Raw genomic sequence first — 27,220 nt, forward strand, 5'->3', positions numbered from 1 at the left:
ATGTCTGAGGTGGAGGTGGGTCCTTCCCTAATGGGGCCCTCCAAAGGAAATGAGGGCTTTGGTGTGGAACTGTCAAGAAGTAGGGAGCCTCTTGACAGTTCCCCATTTGAGGGAGGTGAATAACCTCCTCTCTCTAAGCCTGATCTTTTTGAGTGAGACTAAGAACATAAAACAGGTGGTGGAAAGGATAGCTAGAGGGTTAAGGTTTGATAACAGTGCAATCGTGGAAGCAATGCACAGGTCAGGAGGAATGGCTGTGTTGTGGAATGAGAAAACAAAGGTCCTAGAAATTAACCAAACTGCTTTCACTATAGAGGTTAGAATAGAGAATAATGATCATCAATGTGACTGGTGGTTTATAGGGATTTATACGAGTTGTGATGCTCAGATTAGGAAGGAACAATGAAGGGTTTTGAGAGATAGAAATAGACTGTGGGGTGGCAGATTCTTGATTGCAGGAGACTTCAATGACATTCTATCAAACGAAGAGAAATGGGGAAGATCACTTAGAGAGGAAAGAAGCTTCAGGGATTTTAAGGACTTGATAGACCAAAATGGTTTGATAGACATAGGATATGAGGGCCACCTATGGACTTGGAGTAACCATTGGGAGGAAAAAGGAGAAATCAGACAGAGGTTAGATAGATGCCTGGCTAGCTATGATTGGGTCCAGATTTTTGAAAAGGCAAGATGCCAACACCTGGACACCTATGCTTCAGACCACAGCTTACTTTGTTTAGACACTGTTCCAGATAAGGAGAAAAGGAAGAAAAAGTTCTATTTTGATAAACGTTGGCTTCAAAAGGAAGGGTGTCAACAGGTAGTAAAGAAAGCTTGGCAGATAGAAGAACCTGGATCACATATGTTCAAGATTACTAAGAAGATCAGAAACTGTTGAATAGAATTACTGAAATGGAGAAACACCTTTCAAGCTAACTCTAAAAGGAAGATTATGGAGTTAAGAAAGGATTTGGAGGCTGTGAGAGGTTCAGTTTCTGCTAATAAAAAAGTGATGACTGCTGAGATCAAGAACCAGCTTAAAGAAGCTCACAAGGACGAAGAGAAATTTTGGTGCCAAAAGGCAAGGATTGACTGACTAGGAGAAGGAGATAAAAATACAAGGTACTTCCATGCCTACGTTAAAGGGAGAAGAACTAAGAATAGGATCATGAATCTGCAAAGGGAGAATGGCTCATGGATTGTAAATGAGAAGGAAGTAATATCAGAAATTTCTAATTTCTTTAGAGAGCTTTTTACAAGTGGAGGGAGGAGTGATATGATTGAGATGCTAGAGGGTATTCCCCACTCTATAACTCAGGAAATGAACACCAATTTAACTAAACCAGTTGAGGAAGAGGAAGTCAAAGTATCTCTTTTCTCTATGCAACCTGATAAAGCTCCAGGGCAGGATGGCATGACCCCCTTATTCTTCCAAAAGTTCTGGAGTACTATCAAAGGGGATTTGGTACCAGCAATTCAGTCTTTCTTTAGTTCAAGCTTCATGCTAAAATCCATAAATCATATTGTCATTTCTCTAATCCCTAAAATCCTGAGTCCAACCTGCTTGAAAAATTTTAGACCCATCAGCCTGTATAGTGTCATCTATAAGACCATTTCCAAAATTTCGGTCAATAGACTGAAGCTTGTTTTGGACAAGTGCATAAGTAACACTCAATCCGCATTCATCCTAGACAGGCAAATTTTAGACAATGTAATCCTAGCTCATGAGTACATACATTACCTCAAGAATAAAAGGCAAGGAAAAGAATGATACATGGCAATCAAGTTAGACATGGCCAAAGCCTATGATAGAATGGAGTGGCATTTCTTACAGGCAATGATGCAAAAGATGGGCTTTTGTGCACAATGGATCAATTGGATAACTAGCTGCTTGAAGACTGTAAGATACTCTTTCAATTGCAATGGAGAAACTAAAGGATTTGTAGTTCCAGAAAGGGGAATAAGACAAGAAGATCCACTGTCTCCTTACTTGTTCTTAATCTACTCAGAAGGCTTCTCCAATTTGTTGAGGAAAGCTGAAGAAAGGAAGGATATACAAGGGTTGAGGATCAGTAGACAAGGGCCAATTATCACACACATTTTCTTTGTAGACAACTCCTTAATCTTTTGCAAAGCAAACGTGCAGCAGGCCAAGGAAATCATGAAGATTCTTAAAATGTATGAAGAGGCCTCAGGACAGTTGATAAACCTTGATAAGTCAACTGTCTTTTTCAGTAAGAATATGTCTCTGGAGCAAAAGGAAGCAGTGTGCAGCTCACTGGGAGGAATGACAGAGATGAAACATGGTAAATATCTAGGACTGCCTATGGTGATCTCTAGGACAAAGGAGCAGATCTTTGGGTTCATTAAAGAAAACATCAAGCATAAGCTTCAGGACTGGAGAAATAAGTTGTTGAGCACAGCGGGCAAGGAAGTACTGCTTAAGGCAGTCTCAATGGCAATGCCAACATATGCCATGTCTGTGTTCAAACTGCCGAGGAAGCTTTGTAAAGACATAAGCTCATTGATGGCTAACTACTGGTAGGGAGAAGCAAATGGTAAAAACAAACTGCATTGGGTATCTTTGGAGGAGAATGTCAATGAAAAGGAATGCAGGAGGTTTGGGTTTCAAGGACATTGAAGCTTACAATAAAGCATTGCTAGGCAAACAGATTTGGAGAATACTCACTAAACCAAACATTCCCATTAGCAAAGTGCTGCGAGCAAGATACTTTCCCAAGGACTCAATATTAACATGTAAGCCTCACAAGAATGCTTCCTGGATATGGCAAGGATTACTTGGAGCTAGAAGTTTAATTGACAAAGGGGTGATCAGAAGGATTGGCAATGGGAGAAGTACGAGTATCTGGAACCACAGATGGATCCCAGGATCCAGCTCTGGTAGGCCAACCTCTCTTGCACCTCAAAGCTATGACTTGAAGATGGTACATGAACTAATACGACATCACAGATGGAATAGAAACACCATTTTTAAGTCTTTTAAGCAAAGTGATGCTGAGAAGATTTTAAACATCCCCTTAAGTTTGGTGAGGAGGGAGGATAGCTATTATTGGCAACACAATGCTGGGGGGTTTTACACTGTCAGGTCAGGTTATAAATCTCTAATGAAAGAGAGTGCAAATGCTGAGAAGGAGAAATCAGAGGCAGCTGGCCCAAGTATCACGGAAGGCAGTCAACAAGTTGTGGAAGCTCAACATCAAACATAAAATAAAGATCTTCATATGGAAATGTATAACAGGTGCACTACCAGTGAGAGCTGCTATATACAAGAAGACAAGATTGGGAGATCCAGTGTGTAGAACATATGGGGAAGAGCAGGAAACAGTGGAGCATTTAATGTTCAACTATCAACACACGTAGGAGATATGGAAAGCTGCACCAATATAATGGGACGGTGCTATCAATCAACAAGGGGATTTCAAACGGTGGTGGATCAAAATCTCAGAAGCAAGGAATAGACCAAGAGGGATGGAGCATATTGGACTGACTGCGAATATCTTAGTGTGGAAAGAAAAGAATCAAAAGGAATTCGAAAGCAAGAGCAGCTACTTTGTGATGACCCCACCGCACCCAGAGGCGTACCAAAGGGCTTAGCGGACCGTCTGCCTAGCTCGCGCCAGGACTCGAAATAAAAAAAATAAAACTATTTGAACCAAAAGAGCACTATTCACAACATATATATTGGCTACATTGGCAAAAGAGTGCTATTTACATTCTCAAAAGTAAATATCCAGACCATTACATTATCCTATGATAATGACCAAAAGCAGGTAGTAGACCCTAAGGAGGGTTCTTACACGGATCACCAAAACAAGAAGAAACATCTTAATTGTCAGACTATTACAAACTAAACCTAACTATACTAGTGATAGTGCCAAAAAGTCTCCTGCGTCGGCCCCTGTTAAGAAAAACAAAGGGAAAGGGGTAAACTATAAGCTTAGTAAGTAAACGGGGTAAAAGCGTATATTGCACATCAAGAGAAACAACTATTTCACAAGGATGCCGAGTCAAATGCAAAAAGCAACAATACAAATTAAGGATACAGGTTGGCTCCAAAGCCAATACATTTGCCACGTGTGACTCCTGTCGACACTCCGTCGACCACAAATAGGGGTCCGTAGAACTCCACTTGTACTCTCACCGTACACCTTATTGCCCTTACTGGCCAGTCACATCACAAAATGGCTCGAGCAAACGAAACGAAATTGAATTTGATTCACAAACTTGGTTCACAAACTTGATGACCTCAAGACTAGGTTGGACTGACTTCAACCAAACTCCGGCTAGTTCGAATAGTCCGTCTAGATCTTGAGATCGGGCCCCACAAAAGTCACCCCGAACTACAAGTTCAAGGGGTTCAACTCCAAAATAATTCATATATACATCTCATATATAAACACAGGTGCAAATTAGGATTTAGGTCGAGTGTGATCAAGTACACCCTTACTTAAGTACCCTCTCATCCACATTAAAGTACATAAACAAGTTATATATAGAAACGGCCCGAATACTTACACAAAAAACAATGATAGCAAAAGTGTGAAAATCGCGTCACGTATAATAGCTAGTAAGCCCCACTGGCTCCGTCTAAATTACCACCGTCTGTAATAGAAGATTGCGCCACATTATTCCACAAACGACTACTAAAATACGTAAATAAAGCAAAACGGCAAAATCGACATGCGCGCGCGCCGAAACGGCGAACGGAAACGGAAAGGGCTGGCAAGACGGAAACAGACAGATTTGCTACCCCGAACCATTTTGACCATAAGTTAGACTATGAATGTCGGATTAAGGTGTATGAAGTACCGTTGTGAAACTAAGAAGAAGGGCTGCAACTTTCATGAAGACACCTCAACCCAGATCTCAATGGGTACAGGTCAAAATTGGGACAAACAGTTCCAGAATTTCATATTTAGGCTAACGGACAGGGTATGTTTGAATGACCATAACTCTTTGCTCATAAATGCAAATCAGGAAATTCCAAAAGAAATAGATAGCCAGTACATAAGGCTCCAACTTTTATGTTGTGACCAAAGTTTGAATCAGTACAGAGCAGAGGGGAAAATGGGTCCAAAATTAGTGCTCAGAACTGACCAACTTCAACGGCAATTCTGACACCTTACATTGTTTTGGGCATAATTGGAGCTACATTGATCGGATTGGGCTAAAATTTTGCAGGCACAACAAAGACTTAAGAAGCTACAACTTTCAGGTTTTGGACAAACCCTGAATCAATATGTAGCACAAAAAAAATGGAGCTAAAGTTCAGATTCTGGGCTGCCCTGTTTTCTAGTTTGAACGGTTGGCGCGTCACAAACGCATGATCCGTTTCTATGGTTCTCATGCAAGTTTTCTAACCAATTTCATACCAAATAAAACACACATATACTAGCTCCTAATAGTTCCACAAGAGACCCGAAATTCCTTTCCCAATTTAATCCCAAAACCTAGCAAACACTAACCATAGTCTAGGCTCTAACCTTACTAGCTTCAACTAGCTTCAAAACCTTAACCAACCAAACCCTAACCATCTAAGCTCTAGTTCAACCAAACTAACTTCCCTTTAAACTAGGGTTTCATGACTAAACTGGATTTTGCTAAGATCTAACCATACAAGTAAAATTAATACATCAAAAATTCCATTTACAAGTCAAATAACCAACCAAAGCAACTTAAAGAACCATGAAGCAAGAAATCCTAATTTCTTCCTAGCCTTGACCGAATTTTATGCAGCAATATATCACCAAAATAAACCATCAAACTACACTATAATCACCATATAAACCATAAAAGTGTACAACCACAACAAGAGAATCACTTTCATGGTTTCAAGATTCATTCACCAAAAATCAACTTCCAAGTGAGATGATTTACCTTCAAGTAAGCCTTGCAAGTGATGAAACTACAACAAGCAAGTGCCCAAGTTATTGTCCTAAGCTCCAAAATCAAGATGGATGGCTAAAACTTGGATGAACTTGGAAGAAATCCTCTCTTCTCCATTGGCTTCAATCTCGGCTCTCTCTCTCTCTATCTCTCTCTCTTGAAGTTTGTTTGGTTTATACCTATGTTTAGCTTGTATTTCCTTGGTATAAAATAAGTCGAAGACTCCAAAAGATATTTTCCACTTCAACCAATCACACAAAAGTTTGAATTTTGCTCCTTAGCCCTTACACCTTCACTTTCTCTTTCTTACATTCTTGCCCATAAAGATATGAAAAGCTTTCAATTAACTCTATAGATTATATACTTAATCTAGTCTAAAATCCTTAATCACACTTAATCACTTCACTAACCACCCTTCTATCTTAATCACCCATTCTTAATCATCCCTTATTCCACATAAAAGCAACTCAACAACACACTTTTTAACATGGGCAAAATCAAAGGCTTTAAATCCAACTTAGGGTTTCTAATGGATTGTAATACTAGAGGTTTTAGTAATAACTCAAATTAGGGTTTTCAAATTATTTAGGCGAAATAACATTTTAAAGAATTACCACCAACCTTAAAACCAAGTTTTATAGCAAAAAAAAAAATAACGCTAATATTCCTTATTCAATTAATATCAAAATTAAGGACTAACCGGAGTCTTACATGCTCACCAGTTAGAACAATTGGTAAAGCTCATAAAGAGTGGCTAGAACAAGAGGAAATCATGAAAGGTAGAACCAGTCTGAACACAAGAGAACAACTTCCAATCAGGAAGAGCATCATCAGGGACAGGATGAAGGGGGTACTATCATTTTGGACGTGGCTACAGGCCATGTCTCACTGGGGATTGGAGTTACAGTTAGGGTGCAACCAAATACTAGGATTGCGGAATGGGCACTCCAAGAGCGAAGCATGGGAGACAAAGTCTTAGATGAAGCTGTGTCCATCAAACTGGTTTTGTGTAAAGCTCTAGAGCAGAAGTGGAGCAGGATCAAGGTCCACGCTCAGAACCAGGAACTGATGAGATAGATAAAGTGTAAGAGTCCCTCTAACAGTAGTCTAGCTACCTTGATAGATGACAAACTTAGCATGCAGAAGTTGTTTCGCATGTGCTTGTTTTGCTTGGTTAATGAAGAAAGTATAGAACGAAGTAAAGAATTAAGTTCCCATGCCTTTGGCATCATTGTGGATGAGGAATGGAATTTCCTCAGTGCTATGTGAGCACTAGCTTGTACAGTTCTTTCAAGCCTTTGCTCATACATGTAATTTCTTGTTACAATGAATGAAAGATTCTAACGTTTCGAAAAAAAAAGAAACTTTAAGGACGAAATTAGTTGAAATTATAAAACAACGAGGATGAAATGTGTTTTGACTAAAATATTAGAGACAAAATTGTCCAAAGCTCCAAACAATGGGGATGAAAAGTGTATTTTTCCCATAAATTGTTCAAAATATTTAAAAAGATGTCTATTAGAAGAAAACAATAATTACCTACGATGTAGTTCAATTATTCCCCTCATGGACTGCTCACCACAAATCCTCTATCGGAATTGATATCCATTGACATCAAAACGACCAAATTAGGCTTCCCATATCCCCAAATAAATCCAATCCCCAGAACAGACCCCCCAACGACTGAGATTCCACCAAATTATCACACAATTGTTGAATTGAAGTGTTAAATTTATTAAATTTAAGTATTGAATTGAATTATTAAATCGGATTTAAATCAGAAGTTTGTCTCTTAAGAACAAACTATTTACTACTATTTAGGCTCACAAAGACACGCGGCTACCTAAGATTACCAAGTAACTCTTTCGGTTTCACCAGAGTTGAGTTAGATCTTTAAGAAACAAGTTGTTCAAAATATTTAAATAGACGTCTATTAGAAGAAAACAATTACCGAGGATTGTAGTTCGATTATTCCCCTCATGAATTGCTCACCACAAGTCCTCTATCGGAATCGATATCCACTAACATCAAAATGACCAAATCAGGATTCCCATGTCCCCAAATAAATCCAATCCCCAGAAAGACCCCCCAACGACTGAGATTCCACTAAATTAACCTCAATATCACACAATTGATCACTTTTTTTTTTTTTGCCGGAAACAATAGAGGACACAATTGATCACTTCACAGGCAACTAGATATACACAATTTTATGTGTGCAAAACGAACTTGTGATATCTATTTGTTAGGCCAAATATTCTATATGTGTATAGTATTTAATTGAATGTAAAGTAATAAAAAAATATGAATGTGAGCGATAGACGAGGTGACTTTTAAATAACTAATACTGACTGTTGCCTTTTCTAAATCTATTATATCTTATCTTTTTATCCCTTTATTTTACACATTTCTACACAGATGTTCAGGCACTTGTACTAATATTTAAAGGGTTAATAACAAAAAAGTCCCCTGCGATATACCTAATATACAGAAAAGCCTCCCATAGTTTCAAAACATACAAAATGATACGTCATGTTTTGAACTAAATTGTAAACTAACAGAATTCACTAAACTTAACGGAATCCGATAAACTTAACGGAATTCGGTAAATTTAACTGTAAATTTAACGGAATCCGGTAAGTTTAACGGCCAAAACTGTCATTTTCGTTAAGTTTAACGAATTCTATTAGTTTACAATTTAGTTCAAAACATGAGGTGTCGTTTTGTATGTTTTGAAACCACGGGGGACTTTTCTGTGTATTAGGTATACCACAAGGGCTTTTTTATTTTTATCCCATATTTAAAATTCCAAACTACACAAGTGTCAATGGAACACATTTTCTACAACTTTCAAAGATAAAACGTATATCCTATTATTAAAATCCTAAAAGAGATGGGAGTATAGTTTACAGTGTATTCAATTGAATGGTAGGTAATCAAAGAAATGGAGTATGATGTACAATTTACGGTATATACTCACATTTAGCGATTGAAGTGCAAAATGTGCATTTACAATTACGAATCCATCCATCAGATTTTATCTGGTGCCATCAATTTGTGAAACTACTACTACTCTCAGTCTGGCACAACCGGTGGGCATATCGCTCTCGTGGAAGCCGGTCAAATGCATGGTTCCTACTTGAATTTCTGTGGCTGTGCATGGCTGGCCGGCTTTAGCACATAACCAAACAGCCCTTGTCAAATTCAATAATAATCAAAACGTGCCCAAATTAAGAAAAAAAAAGTGCGGAAAAGATCTCTGATTTGAGAAATGGTCGTGGCTATAAATTAATATGCAATCTTCAACAACGTCGTTCAAAGCAACCTAGCAGTTCAATTATCTTCCAGTTCCCCAGTCTGAGCAAGCCTCTGCAAGTCTTCGATTAACAAAAAACAATGGCAGTTGAAGGTCTTGACTTGGCTAATTCCATTTCAATCCAAAGTGATTTTCCTCGTGATGTTCATCGTCCTGTGGCCAATTTTCATCCCGATATCTGGGGAAATCAATTCCTCGTCTATTCCCCTGATTCCGACAAGGTAGTATTATATTTCAGCCAGAACTATAGTACTAAAATCATATTCAAAAGTTAGCAAACTTGTGATACCCCCATTATACAACAAACATACTCGAACTTCTAAGAAAATTTCATGCATGTTTTAACTTTGAAGCAGCCCTTTTACCATTGTCACCAAAATAATTAATGATTATTATTGTGGTGACAAGCAGCTTTACGCACCATTTATAGAAACCTTAACTTCATCGAGGAGTGCATATATTTGTTTTTGGCAGGCAACATGGGTTTCTAAGAAGGGGCAGCTTGAACAGCTAAAGGAAAGAGTCAGGACAGAGCTTCATGCAACTGCTAGTAATCCTTCACAACAGCTGCAATTGATCGATGCGATTCAACGACTATGCATAGCATATCATTTTGAAGAGGAAATTGGTCAAGCTCTACAAAAGATGCATGAGAAACATCAGAATTGGGAGGGCAATGACCACATTTACACTGCTGCTCTCTGTTTTCGAATTCTAAGACAAGAGGGATTCAGAATTTCATCCGGTAAGAGTCAAAGAACAACGACGTTATACTATCAAACCTTAAATCATAGAAAAATCAAAGCAATTGGCATTTTTCTCCTTGTCCCATGTCACGAAAACCACAAAATTGAATAGTTTTTATATCTTTTTTTTTTTTGGTCACAACATTCGACCATCTACCGTTTTCCCATTATATATGCAGAAATATTCAAGAAATTCATGAATGCTGAAGGTAAGTTTGGAGAATGTTTGGTTAATGATGTACCGGGCATGCTTGCACTTTATGAAGCTGCTCATCTCAGAACGCACGGGGATAATATTTTAGATGATGCCCTGGCCTTTACCAGTAACCATCTTCAGTCTTGCAAGTTAAGCAGTCCAGTTGCTGAGCTAGCAAGTCACGCACTAATGCAGCCTTATTGGAGGGGTTTACCAAGATTAGAGGCCAAGCATTACATAGACGTGTATGAAAAATTTCCTTCACATAATACAACTTTACTAATGCTGGCTAAGCTGGACTTCAACATGCTACAATCTCAGCACAAGGAAGAGCTACAAGAAATTTCCTTGTAAGTTTCTTGAAGATAGTTGTACCTCTAATAATAGGTAACTTAAAAAATTATGTTATTGTTTGGATTAGCTTGAACAGTATTGAATTAATGCACGCTTGCTGGCTAGTGTACCTCAGGTGGTGGAAAGAACTAGACTTTGCAAGAAAGCTTCCATTCGCTAGAGATCGAATGGTTGAGGGCTATTTCTGGATCGTGGGAGTATATTTTGAGCCTCAATATGCTCTCGCCAGAAAGATTATGTCCAAGGTTATAGCCATTACATCCATAATAGATGATATTTATGATGCTTATGGGACATACGAAGAAATTCAAATCTTCACAGAAGCAATCGAGAGGTCTGAAATGTTTACTCTTAAACTTGGCTGTAATGATACATGCACTAGGTATGCAGCAAAATTTGCCGTAATATAATGTGTTACAATATATATATAGATGGAACATTGGCTGCATGAAACAACTCCCAGATTATATGAAGATTTGTTACCGAGCACTCTTGGATTTGTTTGAAGAAATTGAGGAAGAAATGGCCAAGATAGGAAGTTCATATCGAACATATTACGCCAAGGAAGCAGTATGAGCATACTCAAAATTCATACAATAAAACTCCTTAATTGATTTCCTCCTAGGACATTATTAAAAGGGCAAATTACATTTTACCCTCCTATAGTTTAGTTTTTTTACATAACTCCCCTATGGTTTCAAAAGTTATACATAACCCTCTCATGGTTTGGATTAGAGTTTCAAAGCGACGAAAATAGTCATTCATAACGGAACTTCTAAAAATATCGAAATTACCCTTATAAATACATGACACACTTACCCCCCGTATGATTTTTATATTTTACTATATAACCCCCTTATACTTTAATACTTTATTATATAACCCCTTTATAGCTTTCAAAATATACATATAACCCCCCCCTTGGTGAATGAATAATTTTCAACTTTACATAAGGGTATTTTTGACATTTTAGGTGACTCCGTTACGAATGATCATTTCTGTCACTTTGACATTTTAATCCAAATTATGAAGGGTTTATGTATAGCTTTTGAAACCATATGGGAATTATGTAAAAAAATATTAAATCACAGGGAGGTAACGTAGAATTTGCCCGTATTAAAATTGAAATAGTTGATATTGTTGCACTAATTTGCAGCTGAAGTTGTTGGCTCGTGCCTATTTTGTTGAGGCCAAGTGGCTGCATCAAGGGTACATACCAACCGTGGAGGAATATATGCGAATTGGATTGGCTTCCTGTGGATACACCACTCTTACGATAATATCCTTCCTAGGCATGGGGGATATTGTCTCGAAGGAGAGCTTCGATTGGGCATCAAATGACCCTGATATCTTAAGAGCTGCATCAATTATTTGCAGGCTTCGGGATGACATTGTGGGGCACAAGGTACAAACCAATTTCTTATCTATTGGAAAGCAAACCCACAGCAAATCGTGTCCTTATTCCTTAAAGAGTGTTGTCTCTTTCCTTTCTTTTCCTACTTTTTTGGTTAAAAAATGTCTGAATCTTGAAATAGGGATGGGAAAGCAATGTTTCAAGTTTCAACCTCTACAATCATCCGGTCAATGATCTTCAATAGAATCTTGGAGATGGTATCAAAGATCACCATCTATGCGATAATGTAATTGTGATTTAGACCCTTCTGAGCTGCTAAAATTATGGATCAACTATAGAAAATTCTGGGCTAATTTGATATACAACCCAAGATGAATTTAAGGCCTTAACAAGCTACTAACAGTAAATACAAAAAGAAACAATAAAGTATTATCAACAATCTATATATTTGCAACAACCATATATTTATGACGTATCTTGTTCGACTTTTAAACTCTTTTCTTTCCCTTTTCCTTTTCTTATAGGTCTCCTTTAAACTCAGAAACAAAAATTGTACTAGAATTGCATAAAATCCTCTTTCCTTCTCCATTTTATAACGTCAACTACGAATATTTGGACACTTGTAGTTTGAACAAGAAAGGCCGCACATTGCTTCAGCGGTGGAATGCTACATGAAGCAACACGGTGTAACAGAGCAGCAAGCATCCGAGGAACTTTACCGACAAATCGAGGATTCGTGGAAGCTCCTAAACCAACAACTCCTTAAACCTAGTACTACAGGTTTTGATGCAGCAGAATTTGTTCCTCCCAGGGCTGTCCTCCTTCGTGTTGTCAACTTGGCACGTGTGATAGATGTTGCTTATAAGCACAATGACGAGTACACACACGTGGGAGAAGTCATGCGAAGTTACATTACCTCGATGTTCATTAAGCCCGTTCCCGTATAAGTAATTAACATCATTTGTAAGATATCATAAACCGGTAATTGATCCTAAGGAAATCGTTAATGGTACTCTAAGCATATAATCTCTGTTTGGGGGAAAAAAAGATGAAGTGTTATTGGAATAAAAGTGGAATGCATTGGCATTCCCCTATTTATAGTAGTTAGTTTGTGAGTTGGTCAGTAGAGCACATGTGTGAAGTTCAAAGTTGTTATTTATTTGATTAATAGGTTGCATGATTGTATTTTGAGGATTTTCTTTTCTATCTATCATGTCTTCTTATGTTAAACAAGGGATTGTATTCTATATTAGTAGATCTTGACGAGCCTATTGAAGTCAATAGTCACATAATCTTGTATGAGCCAATTGCTGCGTCCTTCTTTTATTCTTTACACATATGGACTGTTCCCAGAGAGTGACAACTAAGTTGTAGATACTGGTTTTGATTTTGAAGTCCCTTTGCAATTACTTGTGACTTTTGTGTTATTGCTAGGAAACTAGAGAAGAATTTCATGCAAAATTAGTGGCCATGTTTAATATGTCATAACTATAAATTGCTTAAAACAGGCACCGGTGAGAGAATTATAGAGTAGGGAATTTGAGGGCCGTGGTTAGTGTGGAAGGTTGTAGTCGCTAATAATTCTCTTCATTCTTGCTTCCATGATGACGTTCAAAGGTTTAATTTCTTTGATTTTCTATTTAGGTTGGTGCACCGATACATTGCAGTTCTAATAGTTCTCTATTTTTTTGTTGGTTATCGTTCCTATGCTTTGTGAATGTTAGTGAAGGATGATCTATTGTGGGACTTATTGGATGGTGAAGAATGAAAGAATGGTGGATCCATTGGTAGAGTACTTGGTTCTTGATGTGGGTTCAAAGGACAGTGGCAGTGGCAGCAAAAGTCACAGGAGTTTTGGTTGATGCTGTTTTGGTGATTGATATGATAGTGGAATTAGGGAAGAGGAACTCCAAAGCTAGCGGCAGAGGTGATTGAATATAGGAATGAATTGGAATTAAAGACTGAATATAGAAAAATCATCGTCTTTATCTCTAAGAAGCCGGATAATCGATAATGCATCCCCTTCAAGTAATAAAATTCGGGATCATCAAATTTTTGGCCAAGAGACTTCTGCGACAACACCACCAAATTTTACAGACTTTCTGCCGTCTGTTTTCTGGGGCAGCAAGCGGGGTGAGACGACCATCAATCGGTTTCAGGTCGATTGGTTGGGATCTGAGGAATGATCAGGCAGTGAACAAGAGCCAGTACTTCTACGGCTCGGCCTTCCACCCATCTGAGTCATCCCCGTCCACCTCCCTCCCAGGCTAGTCTTCCGTCCCCTTCCCCAGATCCATAGCCGTCGATATGGAGTTCCGGCTTCTGAGTGTGGGATGTTAAACGAGTACCTTGGAGTTTTATACAAGGAGGAAAACGAAACCAGAAGGTGCCTGTTGCTGTTGCCGTGCTGCATGTAATAGCGGAAATGATGCAGATGCATGATTGACCACAGCTGGTATGGAACCCACTCGGAGATTTAACTACGTTTTCCCAATGGATTTCTTTAACGGAACCAATCCCACTACAAAATGTGTCCAACATTGCCATAGATAAAGGGCCACCAAGCCAAAGTAACAAATTAGTCCCATTCAATTGATTAGACTTAGATTTTGATCCTGACTTCAACGGCCTTATGACAATGTTCTTGCTATCCTTGACAAAACTATACACATTATCACGCTCACTATATGTTATATCCATATTATCACATTCTTAAGATCTCTTACCCTTTTGTTTCTTACCTTTACTGAACATCAACAAATCTTGGTGGATCTTCCCTTATTTCTTCAGGCAACGGGAGAGTTCAACTTCTGATTTTATTGCTTGTGAGCCGGATTTTCTCTTCAAAGGGCCAAGTTAGAGATAAATCTTGTTGTTTCTAAGTATGCAGGACACCCTTTGGTCGCTATTATTTCGTGGACCTAGATTCTGTAATGTTCTTCTGGGCTGGAGCAGTTTTAAAGAAATGCAACTCCTTTGGTCTCAAAGGATGATTGTAGGTATAAGTTTTGACCTGTCCAATATGAATCTGCAGCATGACTTGTGACATTTTGGATAATCCATGAGTTATATTTTGTTGTCAAAATTCCTTATCCTGCACAAAACAAGTCTAATGATGGATTCTATGACTGGTGACATTTTGGATAATCCATAAGTTATATTTTGTCAAAATTCTTTATCCTGCACAAATGAAGGCTTCCTTTATTTTTCTACAAATAAATTCCATCAACATTTACACTTATCCTCGACTTTAATGATGGATTCTGTTGAGTAACCCAAGATCTCAAATTTAGAATTGATGCGAAGTGGATTCATAATATGAATCCCTTGGATAAGAGAAGGAAAAAAAAAAAAAAGTTGGGAAAAGGGTTAAGATTGTGCTTTGTAAATATCGGATTTTCAAAAAATTTCACTTTGTTCTTGAGATATCAAAATGTTACGCCAGAGTCTTGGTTCTTGCTAATTGTGATAACAGAAATTTTTAACAAATACAATATTTATTAGGGCTATAGTACAACTATTTTTATTTGTATTTTTATTTTTTTAACACTCTCATCTCTCCCCACATATTTTTTTTTTTTGTCCCTAAGTGCTAAGCACAAGATTTGAATTCTGAATTTGACGGCGAGAAAAGTTCTAAGAGTCCTAATTGAAGGCGATGGTGCATTAGTGGATTCGTTAGGCATTTGTAGAGCAGCCCAGTTTGACCTTTGTGTTTTTCTTTATATGTTCTTGTCAATAGCAATATTCCATGTTTCAAATGATTAAGCACAGCCTTTAATTTGACTCAAACTAGAATTATGAAAAAACTAAGAAAATCATCACAGAAGTTGATCATTCTTCAAGTTTTTCATCAAAATTTTATAAAGTAAATGCAAATTTTGTTAAGTAAAATTGTCCCCAAGTGATCATGAAGTGAACATCAACGGATTTGATAAACCATCACCTAAAATCCTCCATTTTTTCTGCCAATTTTGTGACACTCCAGATGCATATTGTTTCCTCGCACAAATTCTAGCAGACCAATAATCAATTGGTCATAAGAGATTCAACACAAGAGATCTTTAATTTGGCATATCAAAATTTCTACCCACCTGGCAATCAGAGGGTCCCCCAGGATCTTTTCCAAGCCAACAGAAACACAGAAATAGATATATGGATATGGCAAGAGAGATAAGGATAAGGGCCTTTCCATCCCATTGGCTAGGAAAAAATCCAAACCCCATCATAGCCGTTGAATCCCCAAAAATCTAGCCAGCCAACACTGAATCTTTACACGTTGAATCAGAACCACAAAAAAACCAGTGAAATGAAATACAAATGCATACATCAAAACACACCTTCTAGTTAAGACTTGAGCCAACCATCACTACCCTTTTCTCAGATCATTTCCTCTCATCAATATTCAGGTCGGAAACAATGGCTGCAGTTACAACACAAGCTTCCATTGCAGTTTTCCGGCCATGCGCCTCGAAAACCAGGTTCCTTACTGGATCATCTGGCAAGTTGAACAGGGGAGTCTCCATTAGACCATCAACCTCTTCATCCACCACTTCATTCAAAGTTGAAGCCAAGAAAGGTGAATGGCTACCGGGCTTGGCCTCTCCTCCCTATCTTGATGGCAGGTACTAATCTCTTATCGCACAGTTTCATATACTAATCTTGATATGAAAATGAAACGGTTATATGGTTTAATTTGCTCCTGTTTAATGCTTTTCCAAACACTAACTAAGCGCTTTTATACGTGTGTGTTCATCAGTCTTCCTGGTGACAATGGCTTTGATCCACTGGGGCTAGCCGAGGACCCCGAAAACTTGAGATGGATGATCCAGGCTGAGCTTGTCAACAGTCGATGGGCTATGCTGGGAGTTGTTGGAATGATATTACCTGAAGTGTTAACTAAGATTGGAATCATTAATGCTCCTAACTGGTACGATGCTGGGAAAGCTGAATACTTTGCATCATCGTCGACGCTTTTCGTGATCGAGTTCATCCTGTTCCACTACGTCGAGATCAGGAGATGGCAAGACATCAAGAACCCAGGATGTGTTAACCAAGATCCTATCTTCAAGAGCTACAGTTTGCCCCCTCATGAGTGTGGCTACCCAGGTAGTATTTTCAACCCTCTGAACCTTGCCCCTACCGAGGAGGCCAAAGAAAAAGAGTTAGCCAATGGTGAGACTACTACCACAATCCTATTCTGTTTCTCTGAACTGCATCTGAAGCAGATCTCCCGAAATTTTTTATGTTAAATTGGGCTAACTATTTGAATTTGTCTTCGCAGGGAGATTGGCCATGTTGGCTTTCTTAGGATTCATCATCCAGTACAATGTCACTGGAGAAGGACCGTTTGACAACCTGCTGAAGCACCTTTCAGACCCATGGCACAACACAATCGTTCAAACATTTGCGGGTAAATAAACGAGTATGATGGAGCTTGTAACAAATGAGTGAATGGTTTTGATTGGAGATGGAACAAATTTTAGATCTTTGATGTACAGTGAAACTAAGATGGCAATTACCATTCATATTTTGTCAGCTACATCAATCAACAGAACAGAATTTACACCGAGTATGCGATGGGACAAAATGTTGTAGTTTGTTCAAAGTTTGCTACAGAATTCGTTTCGTTTTCCCTTTGCTAATACCTAAAGGAATTCTAAATAAGCTAAACAGCAACCAGAACAGCAGGGTTTTTTTTTTTTTTTTTGACTATTTTATCTCCAAAAAAACAAAAGTGAAACAAAGAAACCATAACAACGGGGCTTATTGCAGAGGCTAACCTCTTATTTGAAATCTCTACATGCTAAAGAACCAACATAATTGGCCAGTTCTGTTGCTGATTGTGAAGATCAAGAAGTTATAAAACACCAAGCAAAATCACTCTTGCTGCGCATGGGCAACGCAACTCATCATTCCTCCTCATCGTCAAGGGTGTTGTGATGATGGCTGCAGAAACAAATAATACAAGCAAAAGTTAAATGGCAATAAGAAGATATTACAAACTGTGCTGCACTTGTATTGTTTCCCATTAAGTTTCCCAAAATCTCGATTCACAGCCTCCATTTAAGTTTTGTTAATGTGCGATTTATAGCACTGGCAGATTGTAGCAATATGGAACGGTTTTGAACATTGTTAAAAGAAAAATGGGAAGCAATATGCAACTTCCAACTAATTCTCCAAATTCACAGAACCCAGGAGAAACCTATGGACAAATCCACGAAAAGCAAATAGAAATTGGAAACAAGTTAATGTTATGCCTTTTAAGTCGATAGATTGAAAAATAGCTAGTCAAATTGAAATTTTCCAATGAAGCCAGGTTGCAGAAAAATAACATTCATCCCATTGGCTTTCTTGTTTCTGTTACCGTTTCTTTTGACTAGTCCTTTCATTTTGTTTGAGAGGCTAGAGGGGGAAGAAGGAGCGGGGGATGTGAACAGAGTTCCTGAAAGTAGTTCAAACCAATAGGATTAGACTCTAACTAATCTACTGACAAGCCAAAGCCTTTTTGAACTTCCCCACACATATCAGAGCAAAGTACAGGGCGCAATCTTAAGAACAAATTGGGGAAAAAGGGAAAAAGAGAAAGCATTCCTTCTGCCGGCCTTTATAGGATTAGACTCTAACTAATCTACTGATAAGCCAAAGCTTTTTCGAACTTCCCCACAGATATCAGAGCAAAGTACATGGCGCAATCTTAAAAAGTTGATGCAAATCCTCAAACAAGATTCAAAAATGGAAAATTTAAAATGGGCATCTATTACGAAGCAATATATGCATGGACAACATGTTGCTCATTGAACTTAATAGCTGAAAAGTGAATATTAGAATGAATGTTGCAAAACTCCCCCTTTCATTTTCTTCAAAAATCACAACAATATAGGCCCTTCAACGATAAATGTTCGCTTTTGAAGCATGTCTCACCAAGTACAGGCCAAAGTTTTGTTATTACTTAACCACTCTGCTCAAACTACTTTATGACAACTTTTCTCTTTTCATGCTAGGAACAGAGTAGCTATCAGTTTGCTTTTTGCTTCAATTTACCTCAAAGTGTCTTACTTATGTTGCCTAGACAACCCCTTTCCTTGCTAATACAGTCAAATGTGGAGCAAATACAACGGGTTCAAACAACTATAGATATTTCAGTTACCTTTCACTACTATAGGAGGAGAAATGAGCTAGGAATCAAGCATACGACTTTCTTGTAACCAATTTAAGTCTGACACAGTTATCAAAATAGCATTATTTGATGAAGAATTCAAGACGGATTTGTGGTCTCTGAATAATTCTTCATGAGCCCAACATATCAATGATGTCAATTTCAGAAATCATGTCAAGTTTTTCAGAATTGATAAATGTAGATACAAACACATGGGACTGAAAAATTTACAGGAAATTTAGGTGAAATTTCTGAAACTTACTCTTAATATAATTTCCCTTGTAGAGTTGAACTGGCTTTCTAACATAGAATGATCAAGTACGAAGACAAACTCTCATTTTCACTTAAGACCAACCTCAATTCCTGTTACACAAGTACTTTCCATACTCAAGATTCTCATTCAATAGCAGACAACCTTTGACTTGCTACTCAAATCTGGAAATAACTAACTCCAAGTCACCTTTCACCCCTTCAGTGATTTTGTAGAAGTTAAAACCATATCAGTGATTTTTGACTTTTAAAGAACACCCTATCAGGAATGAACAGTGAAATTAGGCATCCAAAATACTTGTCCCTTCTATAGCAGTATATAGAAATCCGAAAGATCCATTTTCCCAAGATTTCCATGTAAAACATGAATATTTCTTTTTTCTAGTGTACTAGGAGAAGCATTCACAAATCACTACCCAGAAAAAGGCACATACATATCTTAAGATTTCATCTGTGAAGCTAAACAACAAATCAAAAAGCGGTTCAATACTCAAACTTTCAAAAATTAAAAATAGATCATCACCTGAGTAAATGGATTGTCATTCATCATGTTGATCTCACAGTCATCAGATGCAGGGAACCAAGGATGGCCCAGATTTGCATAAATGGATCTAGGCAATTCAAAGTTCCCATTCATTTGATAAGTCATGGGATTCTCTTGGAAATTTGCCTCTCGTCCAACCTCTAGTTTGTTGAGTTCTGGTATGTTTAGATGACTATATGGATAGTATGGTTGTTCCCCACCAAGTTGTAATCTCAAGCATGAAATGGCACTTAAATCATCCATTGCACTACCTTCTTGTGTTATACTATCAACTTGTTCTGCATTATGAAACTCAGTTTCTTTCCCTCGGTCGATTAAACCAGAACAGCTTGGAAGAGATGTATCTCTGGGGCATTCCATATTATCCATCTTTCCCGTATTGTTGGTCCCTTCTACCTTACTATTGCTAAATAAACCAGAACAGCTAGAAAGGGTAATATCTCTGGGGCAGTTGATGTTATCTATCAATCCTGTATTATCAATCTCTGCTTCTTTTCCCGTGGTAAAGAGTGCAGAACAGCCGGGAAGGGACGCGTCTCTGGGGTATTCCATATCTCTACAAATGGAAAATGGCCATCAAATAAATCAAAAACCTATTGGAAATACATTAAATTCTATAGCAGTTGAGAACAAAGTGTTAAATGGTTGTACTAGTCACACTTTATAATGAAACCAAATCAGTACTTCAGAAAAAAAATGATCAGGTTACTCAGAAAAGAATTTAGGTAGTGACACAAACCATACTAGATGCAAACATCTGAGGTTAGAGGAAATACAAGGTACAAAAGAGTATCAAATTTAACTAACCTCTGAGTAATAAAGTCTGAGTCCTTGGACAATATCACAGGTTGATTCTCATTATCTTGAATCCATGGCAGCGTTGTTCCATCTTGGTTACCATCCATCGTCATCGGAAATTGCATTCCACTCTGGAACTGGGAAACAAGACAGGCGCCATGCATTATATATGATGCAATGATGATAAGCAATGACACGGCCAGGCCAGATATGCACATACACATGCAGCTGCAAATTAGTGATTAGTCAATCGCAGACATTTAGACACACACACACACACACGCACAGAGATTTCACTTGTCAGCTGAATGCTTCATTACCTGGCCTGAGTAATTTAATGGCATAAGCTGGTGCTTCACAAAATTTTCCTGTGAAAGGGAACCTAGATATGGTAAATTATATGTGCTGGTTTAGCAACGTGGTTAGATCAAGCAGTGTAGATCAATTTTCTTAGAATGCTCAGATCCTCAAAAAGAAAATCAGATACATCAGGTAATGGTACCATGGAAACTGTCTAACTAAAGAGACAATTATTTTCATTTATAATTTTTAGTCATGCATAGCCAGGGTAAACCAATATATGCAATATGTGCCAAGAAAATTAAGTGCAGCTATGTCAAATCGATAGCACATTTATGCATATATTGCTATTACTCATAGTAAAATTGTGCTCAATAGATGTAATAGTACCTTAAGTGCACGAACTCTAGTAAGTGATTCCCTTAGTGAACCTTCCATCTGCCTGAGATGCTCAATATCTTCTACCTTCTCTGGGTTACTCCACCAGCTGAGGCCACACAAAATTGTAATGTTAATGAAAGTATCACATGAACAATCTAGCATATAAAACCTAAATAGTGCCTGCAAGCTAGTAAGAAAAGGTCCTTCCAAACACCAAAATTAGCTGGACCTGGATGGCATGAGAACAGGGATAACAATAGCCAATATTAGAATCGCTACAACATACCCAGACCAAAATTTCCAATACATTGGCAAAATGGGTGCTGAATCTGGATTCTCAATGGAGCAGTTTTAAGGCAAAAAATGGACTGTACCGACCCCAATAGCATTTCCAAAGTATAACCATTTGAACTTCTGGCTTACCATGTCAACTTAACATCATCAAACGCACTGAAATTCAATGGCCTGAAATTATAACATCTAGATATACACAGGCTACAGTTAGATGATATAAGAGTGTTTAACTGTTTCAAGAATATTTATGTTCTGTGAATGCATCTTACTTAATAGAGACTCCTTAGCTCGAATGCTAGTTACCCTTTATTTAGTCCCAAGGGAAATGTTAGTGCCAAAGCTAAAGCCTTCAACCATCATTTATATGATTGAGCGAGCTAGTAAATGGATTATAACTAAATCCTCTCACAGATTTAAGAACAACATAACTTCTGATTTTCTTCATCCTTTTTTTTTCAGTAGAATAACTTATGCATTATATCATCTTTGAGAAAATCATGCCATTTGCAAAGTAAATGAAGCAAATATTTGAGAAGATAATTAATATACACAGAACAAATGTTGTCAAGAAAGTTTGAAGGACAAGATCTTGATTGTTGATCCCTACAACAGTTTTCACATTGTTAAACCTCCATATAATACCAAAAAGTAGAAGAAAAAAGCAATAATTTTCCAGAAAATTTTCCAATCCCTACCTTAGTCTATTGTGCAATTCTGTTAGTTGAGCTCGCAGAACTCTGACTTGGCTGCAGGATTCCTAGCAGCACATGGATCAACATAAAATACATCATTAATAGCAATAATTTGAATGACTCTTGACACAAAAGTATGCAGATAGCATTGAGAATCATCCAACCTCAACTGATGGAGCACTGCAAGAATGAGAAGATTAAAAATGTTTCAGTTAACTACGCGCATCACAAATTGAATCAATGATATCTAACACCAAACATGGTTACGCACCTTCCATCCAAATACTCTTGAATGTTAATCTCATGGTCAAGCTTTTTAAAAGTTTTCTTCAAAACCTAGCAAATGCATGGATATCTTTTCACTTTATGTAAATGGAGAAATATAATTTCAGTAGATGTAAAAAGGAGACATGATATGACAATAAATTGGATTATGCTTTCAAACTTACCTCAAGGCTTTCCAACTTCCTGTTGCAATGCAGGAGAAAGGAATTATTCAGTTATGATATGATTTTTACCAGCTGGGAATTAATGCCATTTGACCAGAGTTTTTGAATACCTTTTTGCCCTTTCTTGAGAAGATAGTTGAGCAAATTTTGAGATAATCTCATCAACATTGCTGAAGAGACATCAAAGATGAATATTAGCAAGTATTTACTATCACTCATCGATGAGTGTGTACAATCAAAGATGGGATATTTAAACTAGAGATTGATAGTCTACATGAAAGGCAAGTATAAAATGAGACATAAGCCAGATGTACTGTTCTAGTCTATTTAACACCTTACTTCTCATAACTATGACTTTAGAAACAAATCACTAAAACCAAAAAGAAATCACAAGCCTTACATAGTTATGCTATTGTTTTCTTAGATGAATCCATAGTAATTTGTCCAATACTTCAAAAGTATATGTCCAGGGAAGAAATTGGAGAAAGACATGCCATACAAATCCTACAACTCCAAAAGTCCAACCCCAACTGCTTTCATAGCTGAATAGTAGCCAACATTGTTTAAAAGGTCAGTTACGCACAAACTAACTTAAGGATGCAATTATCAATTTCCTATGATAAAATAATGATGAAACAAACACCTCTTTTTGAGCAAACTACTTCAAGACATTAAAAGATATGCAATCTGAAAAGGTATTGCCACTACTGAAACAATGCTATCTCCATCATCTAGGTTGAAAGACTCTGGAGACAATTAGGCAAAACTTGTTAAAGGAGAAACTCTAGCAAAATCTCTAGTTCTCTACTATAACCAGACCTGGACAACTCCATTGTGATGATATTTAAGATAAAAACTTTACCCCATTTGTATGCCTTCATATGTTGAAATGTGAGCTTCCCTGTTCACTCCTATTCTATGTTAACATGACCAACATAACTACAAAAATAGGATCCTCCATCTATAATTGTAATCAACTTATAGACAAGGGATTAGTCAGGTTTAAAGTTTATGGCTAAGAAAAGGAGACAAACACCTTGAGATTTTTAAATTGTCTTTTATACACTTAGCCGGACAGAGAGAAAGCTGGAGAGGAGGATCAATGGGCTCAATTTACAGAATATGTACAACGCCTCAGAAGAACACCACAGTGTGTACAATGTGAGACTACATAAACATAATTGTTAACCTATACAAAACAAAGACACAAAAATGCCCTGTAGCTCATATTAAATCCATCGTGCTTTAACTTTATATCAAATCAGATACTTTGAAAATTACCTGCGTGCTCCGGTGAATATGGTTGGTTTTCCATTTGGGGAAAACATAAGAAGCATAATATCAATGTCACATAGTACAGAAATTTCTTTGGCTTTTTTCAAGATTCCAGACCTCCTTTTCGAATATGTAACTTGCCGATTGCTATTGCTTTCCAATCTCTTTATCTTTAGCTTAACCCTTCCCATCCTATATACAAGTAAAACAAACTCCACTTAGATGCATATATTTGCAAAGATACCCAAATCATCCTCAAACAGCTGTTTGTAATCTTTACAATGATCCTCACTGCTACATTCCCACGATATTTATACTTCGCATCAGATAATGGGGACAATTAAGCATTTTGATTTCCAAATTTATAAGATATAAACAGACCTTACATGTTAAGGATCATTTCTTCAATTCTAACCAAAATAAGAAACCAGGGAACTTTCTTTGGCTCGCTAACAACAGAATCACTTCAAAATTAATTACCTTAAAAGGCAATAATGACCTCAGTTAAAGCTCAAAATTTTGCTGAAACCCCATGGATTTCCACTTTTGCCACAAGGGATTCTCAAGAAAATTGTTGAAGAAAGACTAAAATTCAAAAAACCCAGGTGAAAAACTCACCCGGGTTTGCTAATCCAAGCCCACATGGGCATGGTGATTTCAGAGAAACCATTGAAATATGTGAAAGCAGAAGCTCTATATATTATTCGGATAAAAATAGAAAGCACCCTAAAAAAAGCAAATTCAAATGAAGCTCAATTCAAATGCAAAAACTGAATAAACAGTACAATAGGGAAAAAAAAGATATAACTGTAAGAAAAAAGAGAAGAGGAGATTGATCACCAGAGAGGCAAGAGAAGGCAGAGAAATGAGCTAACAAGAATTAAGTAAAACTGTGGGTTGCGCTTTTATTTCGGCCGTTAAAACTCCCAGGAGAACCGGGTGTTCCAACTTTTATCAGGCCAAACTTCTGAGCCTGAATACTGGTACAAAAATTTTCTTTCTTGGTAATTTTGGTGGCAATAAGAATAATAATTTAATCAACAAGAAGTGAACATTCTCTCTTTTTTTGGGTTGTTCTTTATTGGGACATCATTATCATTCAGAGCAGAAGTTGTAAAGTGCATAGAATCTAAATGGCAACTGTCATATCAACAAGATACTGGGTGTTCTTTTCTAGTTAAATGTTTTTCCTTTTTGGGGTATTTTGAGGTAACTAGTGAAAACATATGACACTGAGAACTTGGATTATGAATTTTGGACCGACACGTCCGTACATATCCGATGTTCAGCCACCTCTGCTTCTTTTCTTTTCTTTTTTTTTTTAAATATCATTGCTTTTGGCACTAGGGGCAGAAACATTGCAGGAATCAATTGTTCATGAGGATTCATGGTTAAAATTTGGCCAAGAAAATATAAGATCCAAATTATATCTTATATATTATTTTTTACATCATATATGGGACTGACAAAATTTTATGCTATAGTTACACGTTGTTGAAAGTAAATTATATTATATGTATATAAAATCACATCTTATATATTTTATATAAAATCGATCCAACATTTTAGTCAATGGTCAAGAGCTCTAAGAGGACACCACAACCATAAGTCTATGGGGAACACATTTTTTGGCCTACACGTGTTAGTGTGCATTGATGCTTTAGGCAACCGACAACCTTTAAGTAACCGTAAGAAGATGACTAGCAATCGAGCTAGCTGTTTTGGAAAATTAAAGGGGTCTGAAAAGAAATAAATATGAGTAAGGGGGGCAACCAAAAAAAGATACCATTGAGTTAGGGTGTAAGGGGAAATATAAAAGGTGGATGTAATCTCATTGGACCAAACATATTGAGAAGGGTATAATTTCCTGCAGAAGCCTAGAACTGGCAAACGAAAAGGAGTGCAATCGGAATAGACAACAAAATACAAACATGTCAATCGAAACATCCATGAGCCCTATTTGGCTTGTAATGTACATATGAGAAAATCACTTAAGAAAATGTAGAAAAAGTTGGAAATTTGTATATTAAAATTATCTAGCATCCAGTTAAATATCTGCCACTTACCATTTGCAAAAAAAAAAAAAAATTGAATATGTTTAATGAATGATATGTTCATATTGAAAACTAGATTTAAATGATATTTAATGGTCAATGATGGACACTTCTGCACTAACATCTTTTACAATTTTTATTTTGCAATTTAATTTTGATATTTGCTTCAATTCATTGATTTTGTAATGAATGTTAAGCAATTTATTTTGATGTTGACCCGGATAAGGCCAAAACGAAAAAAAAAGAATGTGGCATCAATGTTCATTCCTTTGCTTTTTTTTGTGACTTTATGTCATAGGGGTGGACGTTGGTACATAAAGTCGTAATTGGAAGGGAGGTAATAGTAATTTTTTTTTGTATTTGCAGATTTCTGGTCGAAATTGTCATGTAGATAAATCTAAAATTGTCATCATTTTTCAAGTATTAAAAAATAATCAAGCCAAATAATAGAAATAGAAAACATCATATAAACTTCTAATTTATAATCCAGCAAAATAAAAGAAGGAAGTGGTGTAGAATAAAATAAAAAATGTAAATATATTTGTAATAGTAACTTTTCATATACAAGCAAGCAAAGTAATAAATTACAATACATGATTGGAGAGAAACCAAAAACTATATGTTTGTTGATCAAAATATGCAGTAACTAGTAAGGTATAACAAATAGAAACATATATAAGGCAAACACCATTAAATTCATTGAGAATTGTTATAAATAAGGAAGTGAAAAAGAATGGGATTAATTGTTGCCAAAAATAGAATATTAATAAAAAATTACAAAAAATAAATACAAAGAATTTATAGGTCCATGTGGCAAACAAATATATAATTTGTTAGGCAGAGGTTTAGATCAGCCAATCGGCAAAATAAATATGCATATTATGGCAAAGTGGAAATTTTTACTTTGTAAATTATTGTTGGCCTTACTATGTGCTTAATTGATCAGTAAACTTCAATTTTTTTGTTCATAGTTGTACTAGCACATATTAACTTGTTAAAATTTATTTATTACTTCCTAATTTTATTGGTGGAAACATTTACTCTTTTTTATTAATAGTTGTACCAATACATATTAACTTGCTAAAAATTTGCTCATTATTTCCTAATTTCATTGGTGAAAACATGCACACT

At 36.9% G+C, this 27,220-nt stretch overlaps 4 protein-coding genes across 9 annotated transcripts; 3 read left to right on the top strand and 1 right to left on the bottom strand.

Moving 5' to 3' along the window:
* Positions 1–898, top strand: LOC140004847 (uncharacterized). Its single transcript, XM_072045000.1, has 2 exons — positions 1–115; positions 459–898. Exons 1-2 carry the CDS (start codon positions 1–3, stop codon positions 896–898), a joined length of 555 nt encoding a protein of 184 aa, XP_071901101.1.
* An 8,405-nt stretch (positions 899–9,303) lies between these two features.
* Positions 9,304–12,820, top strand: LOC113739291 ((-)-germacrene D synthase-like). The gene is made up of 7 exons (XM_027266521.1): positions 9,304–9,444; positions 9,698–9,968; positions 10,149–10,515; positions 10,635–10,853; positions 10,951–11,089; positions 11,676–11,924; positions 12,500–12,820. The coding sequence occupies exons 1-7, from the start codon at positions 9,304–9,306 to the stop codon at positions 12,818–12,820; spliced, it is 1,707 nt and encodes a 568-aa protein (XP_027122322.1).
* Positions 12,821–16,194: 3,374 nt separating this feature from the next.
* Positions 16,195–17,448, top strand: LOC113740295 (chlorophyll a-b binding protein 4, chloroplastic). The gene is made up of 3 exons (XM_027267868.2): positions 16,195–16,498; positions 16,633–17,048; positions 17,158–17,448. Exons 1-3 carry the CDS (start codon positions 16,293–16,295, stop codon positions 17,292–17,294), a joined length of 759 nt encoding a protein of 252 aa, XP_027123669.1. The 5' UTR covers positions 16,195–16,292; the 3' UTR covers positions 17,295–17,448.
* Positions 17,449–25,400, bottom strand: LOC113740294 (agamous-like MADS-box protein AGL65). 6 transcript variants are annotated; one of them, XM_072046279.1, is made up of 12 exons: positions 24,844–25,400; positions 24,042–24,227; positions 22,871–22,930; positions 22,761–22,779; positions 22,583–22,647; positions 22,476–22,491; positions 22,315–22,376; positions 21,335–21,431; positions 20,965–21,012; positions 20,654–20,781; positions 19,826–20,402; positions 17,449–17,822 (listed from the first exon to the last, which is right to left on the bottom strand). In XM_072046279.1, exons 2-12 carry the CDS (start codon positions 24,224–24,226, stop codon positions 17,802–17,804), a joined length of 1,278 nt encoding a protein of 425 aa, XP_071902380.1. In that variant the 5' UTR covers position 24,227; positions 24,844–25,400; the 3' UTR covers positions 17,449–17,801. The 6 variants fall into 6 exon arrangements, with proteins under 6 accessions (XP_071902380.1, XP_027123665.1, XP_027123666.1 ...); XM_027267864.2 differs by having other exon boundaries at positions 24,516–25,399; XM_027267865.2 differs by having other exon boundaries at positions 20,654–20,775; positions 24,876–25,395.
* Positions 25,401–27,220: the final 1,820 nt, after the last annotated feature.

The sequence above is a fragment of the Coffea arabica genome, chromosome 4c (assembly GCF_036785885.1).
Source record: "Coffea arabica cultivar ET-39 chromosome 4c, Coffea Arabica ET-39 HiFi, whole genome shotgun sequence".
Classification (NCBI taxonomy): domain Eukaryota; kingdom Viridiplantae; phylum Streptophyta; class Magnoliopsida; order Gentianales; family Rubiaceae; genus Coffea; species Coffea arabica.